Source organism: Dendrobates tinctorius, unplaced genomic scaffold (assembly GCF_039654945.1).
Source record: "Dendrobates tinctorius isolate UK_male_01 unplaced genomic scaffold, ASM3965494v1 ptg000151l, whole genome shotgun sequence".
Taxonomy (NCBI): Eukaryota; Metazoa; Chordata; class Amphibia; order Anura; family Dendrobatidae; genus Dendrobates; species Dendrobates tinctorius.
The window spans coordinates 26,299,079-26,317,321 of NW_027361818.1; the positions used below are offsets into that span (position 1 = coordinate 26,299,079).

The following is an 18,243-nucleotide window of genomic DNA, read 5'->3' on the forward strand; positions in this document are numbered from 1 at the left end:
ATTTATCCTGCATCCTCTACCATCCCGATATTGGTTCCACACCAATCGCCGAGCAAGAACTTAAGCAATGTATATCCCTAGAGCTAGGCCCTGAATAGGGAAGGGATGGCATGTGCACTGGTCAGTCCCCACTGTACACTAAAGAAAAGAAGGAAGACGAACAAGTGAGATGCAACTTATCATGAGCAGACTCAGAGAGGTAACACCAAACTTCCTCCAACAGCACCAGAGAGGAAGTAAGCTGACTGCTGTAGCTGCAAGCCTTCACAATTGAAAAATGTGAATATCACTGTTGGCTCACTGAAGCACATTGTAATAATAATAATAATAATAATAATAGGAGGTGGAATAAGATTCTGCAGGTGAACAACTGGCTACGTCGATGGTGCCGTCAGCAAGGATTTGGATTTCTGGATCACGGAGTGAACTACTTATACGATGGACTACTTGCTAGAGATGGGGTGCACCTTACGAAGACTGGAAAGCATGTATTTGGAAGTCGCCTTGCTACACTTGTAAGGAGAGCTTTAAACTAGAACAACATGGGAAGGGAAGCAAAAGACCAGAAAAAGCCATACACCTGACAAATGCTATTAGGAACTCTGCTATTAGAAGTGGAAAGGAAGAACAAAGACGAAAGAATCTAATTAATAAAAATATTGGAGAAAGAGAAACCAATCACAAACTAAAATGTTTCTATACTAATGCACAAAGCATGGGCAACAAACAAGGAGAATTGGAACTACTAACACAGGAACAGAAATATGATGTAATTGGAATCACTGAAACTTGGTGGGACAATACACATGATTGGAATACAAGACTAGAAGGATACAACTTATTTGCAAGAAACAGACTTGATAAACGAGGAGGGGGTGTCGCATTGTATGTTCGAAATGCGTATATCTGCACAGAGATTGAAGCTTCAGAGACCGGGAGTTCTGTGGAAACTGTTTGGGTAAGAATACAAGGACAGAACAATGGAAAGGACACCATTGTAGGCATTTACTACAGGCCGCCTGTGCAAGCCGAATATATAGATGAACTCTTTATGCATCAGATGGCCAAGTTCTCCAAAAAATATGACATAGTTGTCATGGGAGATTTCAACTATCCAGACATTTGTTGGGAATCTCTCTCAGGCAAAACTAACAGGTCAAGGAAATTCTTATCCTCTCTTGCTGACAACTTTATCTTCCAAAAGGTAAGGGAGAAAACAAGGGGAACTGCTACCTTGGATCTAATCCTTATAAACAGGGAGGAAATGGTTGAGGAGGTAAAAGTGGCTGGGACCCTAGGAGGTAGCGACCATGCTATTTTAGAATTTTGGATTACTAGAGGTGGAAGACCTGTGAAGACTCAGACGTCAAGGTTAGATTTCAGAAAGGCAGATTTTAAGGGATTCAGAAAGAGAATTGGAGGGATCCAATGGCTGGATATCCTTAAAGACAAAAATGTCCAGGAAGGATGGGAAATCTTGAAAAATGAAATTCTCAAAGCACAGTTGTTAACAATTCCGAAAAGAGGGAAGAATAGGAAGCATTTAAGGAAACCAGGATGGATGAACACAGAACTTAAGCACATGCTAAAAAGGAAGAAAAAAATGTTTATAAAATGGAAAGAGGGAGGCATATCTAAAGAAGAATATAATGCTGTCTGCAGAACCTGCAGGGCACAAATCAGATTAGCTAAAGCTGAAAATGAACTGAGGCTTGCAAGAGATGTCAAAAGCAATAATAAAGGATTTTGGGGATATGTCAAAAGTAAAAGAAAAGTCAAAGATGCTATAGGATTTTTACAGGATGAAAATGATGAAATGGTAAGACAGGATGTTGAGAAGGCTGAACTTTTAAATTCCTATTTTGCATCTGTTTTCTCTCAGAAAGGAAATGCAACATCAACTGTTATTCACTGTCCTATTAAGGGAATAGAAGAATCCAGGATATCTATAAACAGAAAGATAGTGAGGAAACACTTAGCTAACCTAAATGAATTCAAGTCTCCAGGTCCAGATGAATTACACCCCAGAGTACTGAAGGAGATAGCAGAAGAAATTTTTGAACCCCTCTCCATAATCTTTGAAAATTCTTGGAGAACAGGAGAAGTGCCAGAAGACTGGAGAAGAGCAAATGTTGTTCCTATCTTCAAAAAGGGGAATAAGGTGGACCCAGGCAACTATAGGCCGGTGAGTCTGACTTCTATACCAGGAAAGATCTTTGAACAAATTATTAAACAACATGTATGTCAATACCTGGATAAGAATGAAGTGATTAAACAGAGTCAGCATGGGTTTCTAACTAATAAGTCATGTCAGACTAACTTAATTTCCTTCTATGACGGTATCACTGATTGGGTGGATCAAGGAAATGCTGTAGATATAGTATATCTTGACTTCAGCAAAGCATTTGACAAAGTCTCTCATACAATCCTTATTGAAAAAATGACTAAGTATGGAATGGACAAGGCAACTGTTAGGTGGATTCATAACTGGCTTAGTGATCGAACCCAAAGAGTGGTCGTAAATGGCTGTACATCCAGTTGGAAGAATGTCTCAAGTGGGGTACCACAGGGCTCTGTCCTGGGCCCTGTATTGTTCAACATCTTTATCAACGATTTAGATGAAGGAATTGAGGGTAAACTGATTAAATTTGCTGATGACACAAAGCTAGGAGGGATAGCTAATACTAGAGAAGAGAGAGAGAGGATTCAAAAAGATTTAAATAAACTGGAGAAGTGGGCAGCAACTAACAGAATGGTTTTTAACAGGGAGAAATGCAAAGTACTACATCTGGGCAATAAAAATGAAAAAAGCATATATAGAATGGGAGGAATAGGGCTAAGTGACAGCACATGTGAAAAAGACTTGGGTATACTAATAGATCACAGACTGAATATGAGTCAACAGTGTGATGCAGCAGCAAAAAAGGCAAATGCAATTCTAGGATGTATTAACAGAAGCATACAGTCTAGATCACGTGAAGTCATTATTTCCCTCTACTCCTCTTTGGTCAGACCTCATCTGGAATATTGTGTCCAGTTTTGGGCACCACATTTTAAAAAAGACATCAACAAACTGGAGCAAGTTCAGAAAAGAGCGACCAGAATGGTGACCGGTCTGCAAACCCTGTCTTATGAGGAAAGGTTGCAGGATTTGGGAATGTTTAGTTTGCAAAAGAGAAGACTGAGAGGAGACTTAATAGCTGTCTACAAATATCTAAAGGGCTGTCACATTGTAGAAGGATCAACTTTATTCTCATTTGCACAAGGAAAGACTAGAAGCAATGGGATGAAACTGAATGGGAAGAGACACAGATTAGATATTAGAAAAAACTTTTTGACAGTTAGAGTGATCAATGAGTGGAACAGGCTGCCACGAGAAGTGGTGAGTTCTCCTTCAATGGAAGTCTTCAAACAGAGGCTGGACAGACATCTGACTGGGATGATTTAGCGAATCCTGCTTTGAGCAGGGGGTTGGACCAGATGGCCCAGGAGGTCCCTTCCAACTCTACGATTCTATGATTCTATGATTCTAATAATAATAATAATTATAACAGTAATAATAATAATAATAACAATAATCTTTATTTATATAGTGCCAAAATATTCCGCAGCGCTTTACAGTTTAACAGTTTCAAAACACAAGTCATAAGTAACAACGTTAACATTACAACAATTAAGGCAAAATATGACGACCCTGCTCGTGAGAGCTTACAATCTACAATGAGGTGGGGGAGATACAAAGTACAGGGGTGTATTTACAATGGTGTATTTGCAATGACGGTCCAGCCATCTTGAGGGAGTGAGGGATGGAGATAGTGAATGGGATACACATGTACACTTACACATAGAGTAATAATAATAATAATAATAATAATAATCCTTATATAGCGCCAACATATTCCGCAGCGCTTTACAGTTTAACAGTTTCAAAACACAAGTCATAAGTAGCAACATTAACAATACAATAATTAAAGCAAAATAAGATGAAATAAGATGACCCTGCTCGTGAGAGCTTACAATCTACAATGAGGTGGGGAGATACAGAGTACAGGTGTGTATTTACAATGGTGTATTTATAATGATGGTCCAGCCATCTTGAGGGAGTGAAAGATAGATGGAGATAGTGAATGGGCTACACATGCACACTTACACATAGAATGACTTTGATTAGTGAACGTGATAAGCCACTCTGAACAAATGTGTTTTGAGGGAGCACCTAAAACTGTGCAAATTGTGGTTAGTCCTAATTTTTTGGGGTAGAGCATTCCAGAGGATAGGAGCAGCACGGGAGAAGTCTTGGAGTCGGGAGTGGGAGGTACAGATTAGTGCAGAGGTTAGTCGAAAGTCGTTTGCAGAGCGCAGCGATCGGCTAGGCCGATAGACAGAAATGAGGGAGGAGATGTAGGGTGGTGCACCGTGGAGAGCTTTGTGGGTGAGAACAAGTAATTTGAATTGGATCCTATAATGAATGAGCAGCCAGTGTAATGACTGACGAAGAACGGACACGTCCGAGTACCGATTAGCCAGATGGACAACCATGGCTGCTGCATTAAGTATGGACTGGAGAGGGGATAGTCGAGTAACGGGGAGGCCAATTAATAGAGCGTTGCAGTAATCCAGCCGGGAGTGGATCAATGCTACAGAGAGGGTTTTTGTCGTTTCCATGGTGAGAAAATGGCAGATTCTAGAGATGTTCTTTAGGTGTAAGCGGCAAGAGTGGGCAAGAGATTGTATATGGGATGTGAAGGAGAGATTGGTGTCAAACATAACACCCAGACAGCGCGCCTGCTGCCGGGGTGTTATTGTGGTGCCACACATGGAGAGGGAAATGTCAGATTTAGGGAGGTTAGTAGACGGCGGGAGCAGAAGAAGTTCAGTTTTGGAGATGTTGAGTTTCAGATAGAGAGTGGACATGATATTGGAGACTGCGGACAGACAGTCACTGGCGTTCTGTAGTACAGAGGGGGTAAGGTCGGGAAATGATGTGTATAGTTGTGTGTCATCAGCATAAAGATGCTACTGAAAGCCAAATCTGCTGATGGTCTGTCCAATTGGGGCTGCGTAGAGAGAGAAGAGAAGGGGGCCAAGGACTAAGCCCTGAGGTACCCCGACAGCAAGAGGAAGAGGAGATGAAGTGGAGCCATAGAACAAAACACTGAAGGAGCGGTCAGAGAGATAGGAAGAGAACCAGGAGAGAGCAGTGTCGTTAATGCCTAGTGACTGGAGCCTAGAGAGTAGGAGATGGTGGTCAACAGTATTGAAAGCTGCAGATAGGTCAAGAAGAATGAGCAGAGAGTGGTGACCATTACGTTTTGCTGTCAGAAGGTCATTGGTCACTTTGATGAGTGCAGTTTCAGTAGAATGTAGGGGGTGGAAGCCGGACTGTGAAGGGTCTAGAACGGAGTGAGTGGAGAGGTAACGGGTAAGGCGGGAGTAGACAAGGAGCTCCAAAAGTTTAGAGATGAAGGGGAGATTGGAGACTGGTCTGTAGTTGTTTGTGCAGGATGGGTCGAGAGCGGGTTTCTTTAGTAATGGAGTAACGATGGTGTGTTGGAAGGATGGGAAAATGCCCGAGGAGAGGGAGAGATTAAAGATTGTAGTTAGGTGGGTTGTGACGACTGGAGAGAGAGACTGGAGGAGATGTGAGGGAATGGGATCGGTAGTGCATGTAGTCGGATGAGAAGAAGAGAGGAGTCTGGAGACTTCTTCTGTGATGGGATCAAATGTGGAAAGTGAGCCAGGGGAGATGCAGGAAGGGATGGGAGTCACAGCACTTGGTGGTTGGGAGCAGATTTCCTGATGGATATTATCTATTTTTTCTGTAAAGTGGGAGGCCAGGTCATCAGCACAAATGTCTGTGATAGTGGCTTGTGCATTTGGCCTGAGGAGGGAGTGAAAAGTGTCAAAAAGTTTCTTGGGGTTGTTGGCTAGTGAGGAGATCAGGGTGGTGAAGTAGGTCTGTTTGGCGAGGTGAAGGGCAGCGTTATAGGTTCTTTACATAAATTTGAAGTGGATGAAGTCTTCTGGTGTGCGGGCTTTTCTCCATAGGCGTTTAGCACTCCTAGAGCATCGTTGGAGAAGTTTAGAATGACTTTGATTAGTGAACGTGATAGGCCGCTCTGAACAAATGTGTTTTGAGGGAGTGCCTGGAACTATGCAAATTGTGGATAGTCCTGATTTCTTGGGGTAGAGCATTGCAGAGGATTGGTGCAGCGCGGTAGAAGTCTTGGAGTCGGGAGTGGGAGGTACGGATTTCTGCAGAGGTTAGTCGATAGTCGTTTGCAGAGTGCAGTGGTCGGTTAGGCCGATAGGCAGAAATGAGGGAGGAGATGTAGGGGGGCGCTGCACTGTGGAGAGCTTTGTGGGTGAGAACAAGTACTTTGAATTGGATCCTATAGTGAATGGGCAGCCAATGTAAGGACTGGCGAAGAGCGGATGTGTCCGAGTACCGATTAGCCAGATGGATGACCCTGGCTGCTGCATTAAGTATGGACTGTAGAGGGGATAGTCAAGTAATGGGTAGGCCAATTAATAGAGCATTGCAGTAATCCAGGCGGGAGTGGATCAATGCTACAGTGAGGGTTTTTGTTTTTTCCATGGTGAGAAAAGGGTGGATTTTACAGTTTATATGAAATCAAAGATGTCCAGAATGCTGTCAGGTCCTCTTTAATATTTAATTTATGTTGTTGACATAGCATCAACATATTCCTTTTACAGACAGCTATATCACTTTGCTATACTGTAGCCCATTAGTGAGGAATGGGCTAAAATTCCTCCAAGTCAATGTGCAGGACTATTCAACAAATCCCAGAAATGTTTAGATGCAGTTATTGCTGCATAAATCACACACATGTTGTTTTGGATTACTTTTATTCATTTAAAAATTACAAAATCCAACATTTCCTACTCGTTTGCTTAATTTAGTTCTTTTAAAACTCGTTTTAGGACTTCTGCAAAAATCTGATGTAGTCTTAGGTCAAATTTAGATAGTTTGTGTACACTGCACAAAAAGTGTTATAATATTCCTTATGGAGTAGGTCATATATTGAGGCCACTCTTAGTCTTGTGTCCTACTATAAGTGTCATTACTTTTCTGGTCTAAATGCAGGAGCACAACAGGACAGTGGTCACAGAATTTTACATCTTAGGATTTCAAGTCAGTCAAAATTTGAGAATTTTACTGTTCTGTCTGTTTTTTGTTGTTTATTGTCTGATATTATGTGGAAATTTCCTGATTGTCATCTTGGTGTCCGCCAGCAAGAACCTCCACACTCCAATGTACTACTTCATCTCACAACTGTCCATCAGTGACATCTTGTTGACCTCAGATATTGTTCCGAACATGCTCCATGTTTTACTGAATAGTTGGAGTACCATTACTTTTACTGGATGTATCACTCAGTTTTATTTCTTCTGCTCCTCAGTAGTGTTTGAATGTTTTCTTCTCGCTTTAATGTCTTTTGATAGATATGTGGCCATCTGTAACCCCCTCCGTTATACCTCTATCATGACAAACCATCATTGTGCCATATCGGCCATATGCTGTTGGGTGTTTGGATTTTCTATTACTTTAATTTATGTCATAACAACAGCAATGCTAAACTTTTGTGGTCCAAAAGTCATTAACCATTTATTCTGTGACCTTGATCCCTTGTTAGAACTCTCTTGTTCTGAAACCTTCATTGTTAATTTAGAAATTTATTTAGTAAGTGTTCCAATTGTAATTCTTCCAACCGTAGTAATTGTAGCATCTTATACCTACATTGTTGTCACAGTGTTAAATATTCCATCCAAAACCGGCAGACAGAAAGCCTTCTCCACCTGCTGCTCCCACCTGACTGTGGTCTCCATATTCTACGGGACTTTATTTGGTGTTTACGTTGTCCCAACAAAAGGCCGAACGCTCACGATGAGTAAGATCCTCTCCCTGCTATATACTGTGTTAACTCCTTTGCTCAACCCAATTATATATAGTTTGAGAAATGAAGATATTAAAAAAGCTGTACAACAATTAATTCATAAGCAAAAGCCCTGGAAAATGAACCAAAATATTCTAAAGAGATAATCCATGAAAGAAAAAAAATATTTGGTGGACATCCCCAATCATTATTTCATGAAGTATTTGAACAAATATTCTCCTTTATTTACCTTGATTGATGTTATTTGGTGAAAGCAACTCTTTCTTCACAAACACAGATTCAAGGATGAAGCTTTGGTTTTCAAGGACACATCCAAGTATTGAAAAGAGATAAAGGGATAGTTTCCTTACACCAATGTCTATAAGAAGTTAGTAGGTGATCCAAAACTTTAGAATTCAGAATATCATTAATTGTCAGCAAATACCAAATTACCCAGAGGGTAAAAAACCCAAATTAAGGGATGAATTTTCAATAGGAATTTTATTTCTGTCTATTAAATGTGGTAAAGTAAATTTCAAAACTCACTAATGTTCCAGAGTTATTTCTCTACTATTGATAATCTCTAGGATCTCCGTAGTTCACAGAGCAACCTTTCCATTTTCAATATTGTAACAACTGCAGTTTATGGATTAAAGGTAGCTTGATTATCTTACAATTTAGGAACTACACTGGTCTCTCTAGTGCTATCCAAAATACAATCACATCGCCACCCTAACAAGTTTCACCACAAGGGCTTCCTCAGGGTGCAGGGGCTATAATGAATAGCTGTGGTGGCAATGTGCTTATATTTTAGCTAGCACACTAGAGAGACCAGTGCATATCATAGATAGCAAGACAATCGAGCTACCTAAATACATTTATTGTGTCCTGCTGTCTTAACTTAGTTTGATTGATTGCTAACGAGTAAGGAGAGGAAAAAAAAAGGAAGATCTTAGAACTGGCCTTCTATAAATTCAGAGCTAGCCTGGGGAAGGCATTTATGCAGGGGGGCGTTTATGTACATTTAATTGAAGTACATGTATCAAAGTATGCTGGCAGTTATAACATGGCAGTTAGACAGGGCAGGAGACAGGTAAGACATTTATATACATCTACTCCCTGTACATTTGGATTACATCAAATATATACCATATGCATTTGTGTAATTTATATCCTGGCCACTGCATTCACACACATCCACCACCCTGGCATTAACTCTCTACACTCCATCCATATTGGTCCCTCACTCCTTTCCTCTCCTATGTATAGCACTCACTCTCTTTTCACATTGCTACACAGCACAGATCCATTCAGTCCCACCATTCAGCAGAGACGCTCTCACAAATCACTTAACCATCTGCTCACTCTTTCTATCCTCCTTCTCCTAGTCACAGGAGACATTGCTCCCAACCCTGGTCCCCCATGGTATAGAAAGTCAAACCCCCCAACTGCTACACTCAGAAACCCCTCTAATCTTATTAATTTTCCCTGCACTATTGCTGCTGCTGCTCTTTCACATGGTGGACTACACTTCTCTCATACCCCAAGATTAGACAATAGAGCAGGTGGAGGCGTTGGTCTGCTCCTATCACCAAAATGTACTTTTCAGGTTATCCCTCAAGTACCCTCACTTGTCTTCCCTTCTTTTGAGGTCCATGCCATCAGACTCTACACCCCCTTCTCCATGCGAGTGGCGGTGGTATATTGTCCTCCTGGCCACTCCCATCAGTTCCTGGATCATTTTGCCATTTGGCTTCCACATTTTCTCTCCTGTGACATCCCTACCCTCATCATGGGCGATTTCAACATCCCCATTGCTCTTCCCCTCTCCCCATCTGCTACTCACCTTTTATCTCTAACCTCCTTGTTTGGCTTTTTGCAGCTTACTAATTCTCCAATGCATGAAGACGGAAACTCCCTCGACTTGGTCTTCTCTCGGCTTTGTGCAGTGGATGATTTTGCAAACTCCCCTCTCCCGCTCTCTGACCACAATCTTCTTTCATTCTCTATCAAGAACTGCCAGGCTGCTCAGGTCACCCCCACTGTCCATATTTATAGAAACATACAGGCTATTAACACCCAGAAACTTATGAAGAACTTGCAGTCTTCATTGGCCCCTATCTCCTCCTTCTCATGTTCTGATTCTGCATTGAAGCATTACAATGAAACACTTCAAAGTGCCCTGGATGAATTTGCACCTCCTATACATAGAACACCACAACACAGATGGCGACAACCCTGGCACACCCTGCAAACACGTTTCCTGCAGCGGTGCTCCAGGTGCGCCGAACGTCTGTGGAGAAAATCCAATCTACACAAAGATTTCATCCGTTATAAGCTTATGCTCAGAACATACAACACTGCCCTTCACCTCTCAAAACAAACCTATTTCAACACCCTCATCACTTCACTGTCCAATAACCCTAAATGTCTCTTTGACACTTTTCATTCTCTACTCAACCCAAGAGTACAGGCCTCAACCACGGAGCTTCGAGCTGACGATCTGGCGAATTACTTAAAAGAAAAAATTGACCAGATCCGACAGGAAATTATCTCCCAATCCCCTCATACCATGCAATGTCCTCCCTCCCCCACTGCATCTAGCTCACTCTCTGATTTTGAACCAGTCACAGAAGAAGAAGTAAGCAGGCTTCTTGCATTTTCTCGCCCAACCACTTGCACCAGTGACCCATTTCCATCACATCTACTCCAGTCCCTTTCCCCTGATATCACCCCTCACCTAACTAAAATATTTAACCTCTCTCTCTCTTCTGGTATCTTTCCCTCCTCATTTAAGCATGCCATCATATGTCCACTACTTAAAAAACCATCCCTTGACCAAAACTGTGCCGCTGACTATAAACCTGTCTATAATCTTCCCTTCATCTCTAAACTCCTGGAACGCTTGGTCCACTCCCATCTTATCCGCTATCTCTTTGATAACTCTCTTCTCGACCCTCTCCAATCCGGTTTCCGCTCTTTACACTCTACTGAAACTGCCCTCACTAAAGTCACTAATGATCTACTAACAGCTAAATCAAATGGTCATTACTCCATGCTAATTCTCTTGGATCTCTCTGCAGCATTCGACACTGTGGATCATCAGCTCCTCCTCACTATGCTCCGTTCCATTGGCCTCAAGGACACCGTTCTCTCCTGGTTCTCCTCCTATCTCTCTGACCGCTTCTTTACTGTATCTTTTGCCGGTTCCTCCTCCTCTCATCTTCCCCTTACTGTTGGGGTTCCTCAAGGATCAGTCCTAGGCCCCCTCCTCTTCTCTCTGTACACTACCCCTATTGGTCAAACAATCAGTAGACTTGGTTTCCAGTACCATCTCTATGATGATGACACCCAATTATACGCTTCTGCTCCTGACATCACGCCAGCCTTTCTAGAAAACACCGGCAGTTGTATAAATGCTGTGTCTAACATCATGTCCTCACTATATCTGAAAATGAACCTGTCAAAGACTGAACTCCTTGTGTTTCATCCCGCTAGTAATGTACCTATACCCGACATTGCCATTTCCGTGTGTGGTTCCACTATTACTCCCCAGCAACATGCCCGCTGTCTTGGGGTCATACTTGACTCCGAGCTTTCCTTTGCCCCCCACATACGATCACTGGCTCTCTCTTGTTGTCTGCACCTCCAAAACATTTCTAGATTTCGACTCTTTCTTACTTTTGATTCCGCAAAAACTCTTACTGTTTCTCTTATTCATTCTCGTCTCGACTATTGTAACTCTCTTCTAATCAGTCTCCCTCTTACCAAACTCTCCCCTCTCCAATCTGTCTTGAATGCTGCTGCCAGGATCATATCCCTCACCAATCGTTACACCGATGCCTCTACCTTGTGCCAGTCACTACACTGGCTACCCTTCCACTCCAGAATTCAGTATAAACTTATTACCCTCACCCACAAAGCTCTTCATGGCTCAGCACCACCCTACATCTCCTCCCTCTTCTCAGTCTACCATCCTACCCGCGCTGTGGTGAGTTCATTTTCCCCTTCACTACTGAGGCCCGATGAACTCCCTCTTCTGGTAAAGAAAGGTAGTGAGCCTGATTATCAAACACCTGAGCCTAATGATGATGACTGGCTGAGTGGAGTTACTGACTGGATATAAGGCCGCCAACGCCCTTCTGCCCTGCAGGTGATTTCTCTGTGGGATCCTTGGAGACCAGTCTGAATTCCTGCTCTTCTAAAGCTAAGTTTTCTGCTCAGCTTTTTGCATTTGTGCTTTGACTTTGTTTTGCTTTGTTTTTCTGGATTTCTGCCATTCCCTGCTGGGGTGAGCTGAATTCCTTTAGCTCTGTCTTCTGAAAATACCTGAGTGCTGATTTAGTTTTTGAAGCCTAGCTGCTTCAGGGTCTTTTTCCATATCAGCTTGTTGGCTTATGTTTTTGATAGGGTTTTGGCAGATTGCAGACAGCAACCTTCCTTTCCTGTTCTGTTTAGTTAGCTTGGGCCCCAACGTTTGCTCAGCCTATCTTTCTATCTGTGTGAGTGTTTTTTCATCTTGCTTCACCGTCATTATATGTTGGGGGCTGTCTTTTACTTTGGGGTCTGCTCTGGGGCAGTTTAGATTTCCTTTTCTGTCTTTAGGCTATTTAGCTCTCCGGCTGTGATCGAGGGGTCTAGGGCACCGTAGGAACCCCCCACGGCTACTGCTAGTTGTGTTGATAGGTTCAGGGGTCTGCAATCTGATAGTTGCCAACTTCTCTGGTTTTCTGGATGTAGCTTCTATTTTTGTGTCTGCCTTCTACGGTGACTCAATCATAACACCGCGCCGTCCGTTCTGCTGATGACCTGAGGTTAGCATCCTCAATAATCAGAACCTCTCACTCCAGTCTCCAAGACTATACATGTGCTGCGCCAATTCTTTGGAATGCACTTCCCAGGTCAATACGATTAGTCCCCAATCCCCACAATTTAAAGCGTGCCCTGAAAACGCATTTATTCAGACTGGCCTACCACCTCAACACATTAACCTAATCTATCCCTGTGTGGCACAGCCAAAAGTTTATACCATAACCAGGTTCCCTGCATCATGTTCCCACATGCTTTATGCATCCATTAGCCCCCTGTGTCTGTACTGTTACACACATAACATTATGGCTGGTCCATACAATCAGGGCAACTGTTACCACCCACCTTTCGTGTGTCCCTTTTTCCTCATATATTGTAAGCTTGCGAACAGGGCCCTCATTCCTCTTTGTATTAGTTATAATCTATGTGATTATTGTTATGCTGTAATGTCTATTGTCTGTACAAGTCCCCTCTGAAATGTAAAGTGCTGCGGAATATGTCGGCGCTATAGAAATAAAATTTATTATTATTACCTTTAACCCATAAATTGCAGTTATTACAATATTTAAAATGTCCAAGAAGTATTGTTTCTCCTTGTGGAGATTGAGATGCTAAACATGTCGAGATGATAAGACTCCTCTGGGAAACTGTCTCTTCAGAGAGGACGAGAACAAGAATTCTAGTGCTACCTATTGTAAGTAGCAATCTTAAAAGTCAATATTGACCCTTTATGGAGCCTTGTCACATGACAGGATAAAATACAAACTAGAATCTCAGTTTGCAGTCACTGTGTTTTGGGGTTCTGCCCCTCATCAGTACAAAGTGTGAGCTCTGGTTTGGCTGTGTGAGAGTCGTCTGACCAATATCCAAGAAGTATTGTTTCTCCTTGCAGAGATTGAGATGCTAAGTATGCCGAGATGAGGAGACCTAAAGCCGCAATGCTCCTCTAGGAAATATGCAAATTGTCAGATCTCACACTTTGCATGGACGAGGGGCAGTACCCTGAAACACAGTGTCTGCAAATTGAGATTCTAATTTGACTTTTATCCTAAATCATGTGACAAGGCTCGTTAAAGGGTTGACATTAACTTTTAGGATTGCTACCTCCAATAGGTGGCACTTGAGTTCTAGTCCTCTTCTCTCTGAAGAGGCAATTTGCTTATTTCCCAGAGGAGGAATGCATAAACAGCCCCACCTCTACATCTGCATCCCAGCTTCTATCTATAACAGCAAAAGAGCAAAAAGGTTTACCCGTCCCGGCCTCCAGACAAATGCACTATCAGGATTCAGTGGACCCATATAATTAAGGCCTCTTTCAGACATCCGGTGTCAGGGGTCCGGCGGCCTGCGGCGAATAGCCGGGCCGCCGGATCCGACCTGCAGCGGTGACACCGGATGTACATGCGGCCCCTGATGCGGCTTGGAGGACATTTAAAGGAGCCGCAGCACCGGGGGTCGAGAGAGCCAGCCGGAGAGAGATCGGGAGGCGAGAGAGCAGCCAGAGAGACAGCGGGGGACAAGAGAGCAGCCGAAGAGACAGCGGGGGACGAGAGAGCAGCCGAAGAGAGAGCGGGGGACCAGAGAACAGCCGAAGAGAGAGCGGGGGACGAGAGAGCAGCCAGAGAGACAGCGGGGGACGAGAGAGCAGCCAGAGAGACAGAGGGGGACGAGAGAGCCAGCCAAAGAAAGGTATGGAGCGTATGGAGAGAGAGAGAGAGAAGGGGAGGGGGAGAGAGAGAGAGAGATGCGCGCCGGGCACTTGTGGGGTTAAAACTCATAGTGCCCGGGCATGCGCAGTTGAAAAAGCCGGTCCGGCGCTGCAAAAAAACGTTGCAGCCAACGTATTTTGCAGACGCCGGACGGCGCATGTTTGCCGTATCCGGCAAAACCCGGAGGCGCCGCATGTCCATCCGGCATGATGCGGCGATCATTATATTCTATGTGATCCGGTTTACACAAATTTCGCCGCATCATGCCGGATTTAAAAAAACGGATGTGTGAAAGTAGCCTTAGATGGCAACACAGGTGCAAGAATACCGATGAGGCAACCGCTCACAGTCTACCAATACAGGGAGGGGGCTTCTATCTGTACAAACAAGAAGTATTCAGCTCACCCCTCTTCACTCCTGATCACACCTCCGACGCACGGAAACACCCTGACCCGGGTGTATAGTGCATGCACAACATAAAGAAGGATTTTTCCAGCGTCTCCAGGAGATAAAATAACAATTGCTTTATTGAGAATATAAAATCTCCATACCATCAGGTAAAAACGACATAAAGAGGCATATGAAGGGGAGCAATTTCCTACACGTTTCACCCTAAGAGGGCTTAATCATGGAATGCCAAGCAATTGTTATTTTATCTCCTGGAGACGCTGGAAAAATCCTTCTTTATTTTGTGCCGGCTTCTATCTGTAACCAATTTTCTAGGCCTCTCACAGCTTTCAATATCTGAGACACACAAAATCGGTAATAACTTTGATCTGGTCCTTGTCCGGCTCAGATAAATCCCATACCTAGATAACTCACCTCTCTCTCTTTCTGTCCACAACATTCTCTTCTTCAAGCTCACAAATTCAGCTCACTCCTACATATCACATATTCAGAAATCTATAACTCATTAATTCTCATACATTTACAGACTCCCTACACTAATCACTGTCCCCAATCTCCTCTTTATCCTGTCCTGATCTGGCTGTACATCACTACAATAACACTCACAGAAGCACCCTGGAATAAAATAGTGCCCCTCACCCTCAGAACATCCAAACACAGAGTAAAACAGCCCTGGCTCACATAGCAAACTCGATTTCTCCAGTGATGCTCTGGGAGTGCCAAACACCTAAGAAAAATAACTTGAGCACCAGCAAACTTTATTCACTATAAAATTGTGTTAAGAACCTATAACTCTGCCCTTCACCACATCAAAGAGACCTACTTCACCACCCCGATCTCCTCACCATCCCAAAACCCAAAAAACTATTTGACACCTTTCACTCCCCTCTCAATCCGAAACCACAGGCCCCTATCACAGACATTTGTGCTGTTGATATGGCCTCTGGCTTTACAGAGGAAATAGAAAATATCTGTTAGGAAGTCAACTCCCAGACAACAAGTGCCTCAACTCCCATCCCTCCCTACATCTCCTCTGGTTCACTCTCCACATTTGACCCCTTCACAGAAGAAGAAGTCCCCAGGCTCCTCTCTTCTTCTCATCCTACTACATGCACTACTGACCCCATTCCCTCACACCTACTCCAGTCTCTCTCTCCAGTTATCAATACTCACCTAATTAAAAAGTTCTATCTCTCCCTTTCTTCCAGTATCTTCCCCTCCTCCTTCAAACACTCTCTCCTTACTCCATTATTAAAAAAAAACCCTTCTCTTGACCCATCATGAACATATAACGACAGACCAGTCTCCAATCTCCCTTTCATATCTAAACTTTTGGAGTACCTGGACCTCTCCCACCTTACCTGTTACCACTCCACTCACTCTTTCCTATATCCAGCATAGTTCGGCTTCTTCCCCCTACATTCTACTGGGTCGCCCTCACAGGGCCGTGGGGTACTCGGTACCGGGCTGGTGTCAGGGGGAAGTGTCACAGCAGTGGTGACCCGGTCCGTGGCCCTGGGCGCCCAAGTAATCAGGGGTGTTGAATGGTGGTTTGTAGTTAATGGAATAGTTCATGACGCCACCTGTGGTTTTCGGCAAGTGGGATGTTGGGCTGACGCTGCATGCAGATCCTCTGGGGCTGGTGGTGTGTTGCAGCCAAGATGGTGAAGCTCCCCAAAGGTGGAGCTGTAGCCCCAGGGCAGTGTAGATGTAGGGGCAGAGGATAGGTGTAGGCGGTGTAGAAGCTGATATCCAGATGTAGTGGTACAGGGTGTGTTGGCGCAGGAATAATTGGAGGACACCAGGGCGTGCAGTTTCAAAGCTTTACTCACTGTTTGTAGCACATTCAGATGCCTGCCTCCGTGCTGTGTCCTCCGGGTCAGGGACTCAGTCAACCTCCAGATCAGATGGAATGCTCCCTTCCAACACTCCGCCAACATGTGCCTTTCTCAACGTCTCCTCTTATAGCACCTTTAAGTGTGAAGTACTCCTAGTACTGAGTTACACTGGAGTGCCTCCTGACAGATGTTCCCAAGAGCTCTACTTGTATAGCAGACAGCTGTAGCCTGCTTCGGGGACTCCTCTCTCCTGAGTCCCGGCTCACTATTCACATTGCTGTTGTGCCCCCAAGTCTTAGATGGGAGTAGTGCATTTACAGCCCACTACTCCACCGGTGTCTGCTGCAGGACCTTCAGTATCCATACAACCTCGGGGACCGGGCCCCGGCCTTGCTCTTAGAACTTCTAGGCAGGGTTCTCCTCTAACCCACGTCCTCTCTGTTCCCTTTTACTCCTTCGTTCCGTACTAATCCCTCTCTCTCATTGAAGATCAGGTTTCAGTCCAATGTCTTTCTCCTTCTTTCCTTTCCTGTGCCAGCTGGCTCAGATCACTGAGGCAGCTGCAGCACTCCTTCCTCCCTCCCTCTTCCAGGGATCCTCACTCCTCTCTGAGTGACTCTCTCTGACTCACTGGCTGACTGACTGACTGAAAACCTAAACCCTCCCGCTCTTTATGTATTCTAAACTCCACCCGCCTCCCAGCAAGTTTCGTGTTCCAAGCAGGGAGCCACCAAAGGTGCTCTGCTACACTCCAAGAAGGGAGCTGCAATGTGGCTTTGCTGAACTACCATCTTGTGTGGGATGCGAGTGTTGGAGCGTGGTTAGGAGCCTCCAACTCACCTGGATGGTGGGGTACCACACTTCAGGAGGAGGTGCAGTACCTCTGTGGCAACTGAATCCTCAGAGGCACCACACTACAGAAACTGCACTCATCAAAGTGCCCAAAGACCTTTTGACAGCAAAACGCAACAGTGACTACTTTGCTCATTTTTCTTGACCTCTCTGCAGCTTTTGACACTGTTGACCACCATCTCCTACTCTTTATGCTCCAATCAATTGGAATAAAGGGCATTGCTCTCTCCTGGTTCTCTTCCTATCTTTCTTCAGTGTATCATTTGCAAGCTATGCTTCTTCTCTTTTTCCTTTCACTGTTGGGGTCCCTCAGGGCTCAGTCCTTGGCACTCTTCTCTCTTTACACAGCCCCAATTGTACAGACTATCAGCAAATTTGGCTTTCAGTATTATCTTTATGATGATGAAACAAAACTATATACATCATCCTCTTACCTTACCCCTGCTATATTACAGTACACCAGTGATTGTCTGCAGTTTCCAATGTAATGTTTGCTCTCTATCTGAAATTCAACCTTTCCAAAATTGAACTACTACGTACCTCCCTAAATCAGACATCTACCTCTCTGTGGGTGGCAAGTGTCACACGATATCGTGTGCTGTCTGGGTGCATGTTTCATACTAATCTTTCCTACCCATTGTATACAATCTCTTACCCGCTCTTGTCGGTTGCACCTGAAGACCATCTCTAGAATCAGCCCCTTTCTGACCATGGAAACAACAGAAACCC

The 18,243-nt window shown here is 44.0% G+C and overlaps 1 protein-coding gene across 1 annotated transcript; it reads left to right on the plus strand.

Annotated features, from left to right (window-relative positions):
* Positions 1–7,102: 7,102 nt before the first annotated feature.
* On the plus strand, positions 7,103–17,487 carry LOC141050120 (olfactory receptor 11H7-like). Its single transcript, XM_073546952.1, has 2 exons — positions 7,103–8,010; positions 17,451–17,487. The coding sequence occupies exons 1-2, from the start codon at positions 7,103–7,105 to the stop codon at positions 17,485–17,487; spliced, it is 945 nt and encodes a 314-aa protein (XP_073403053.1).
* Positions 17,488–18,243: the final 756 nt, after the last annotated feature.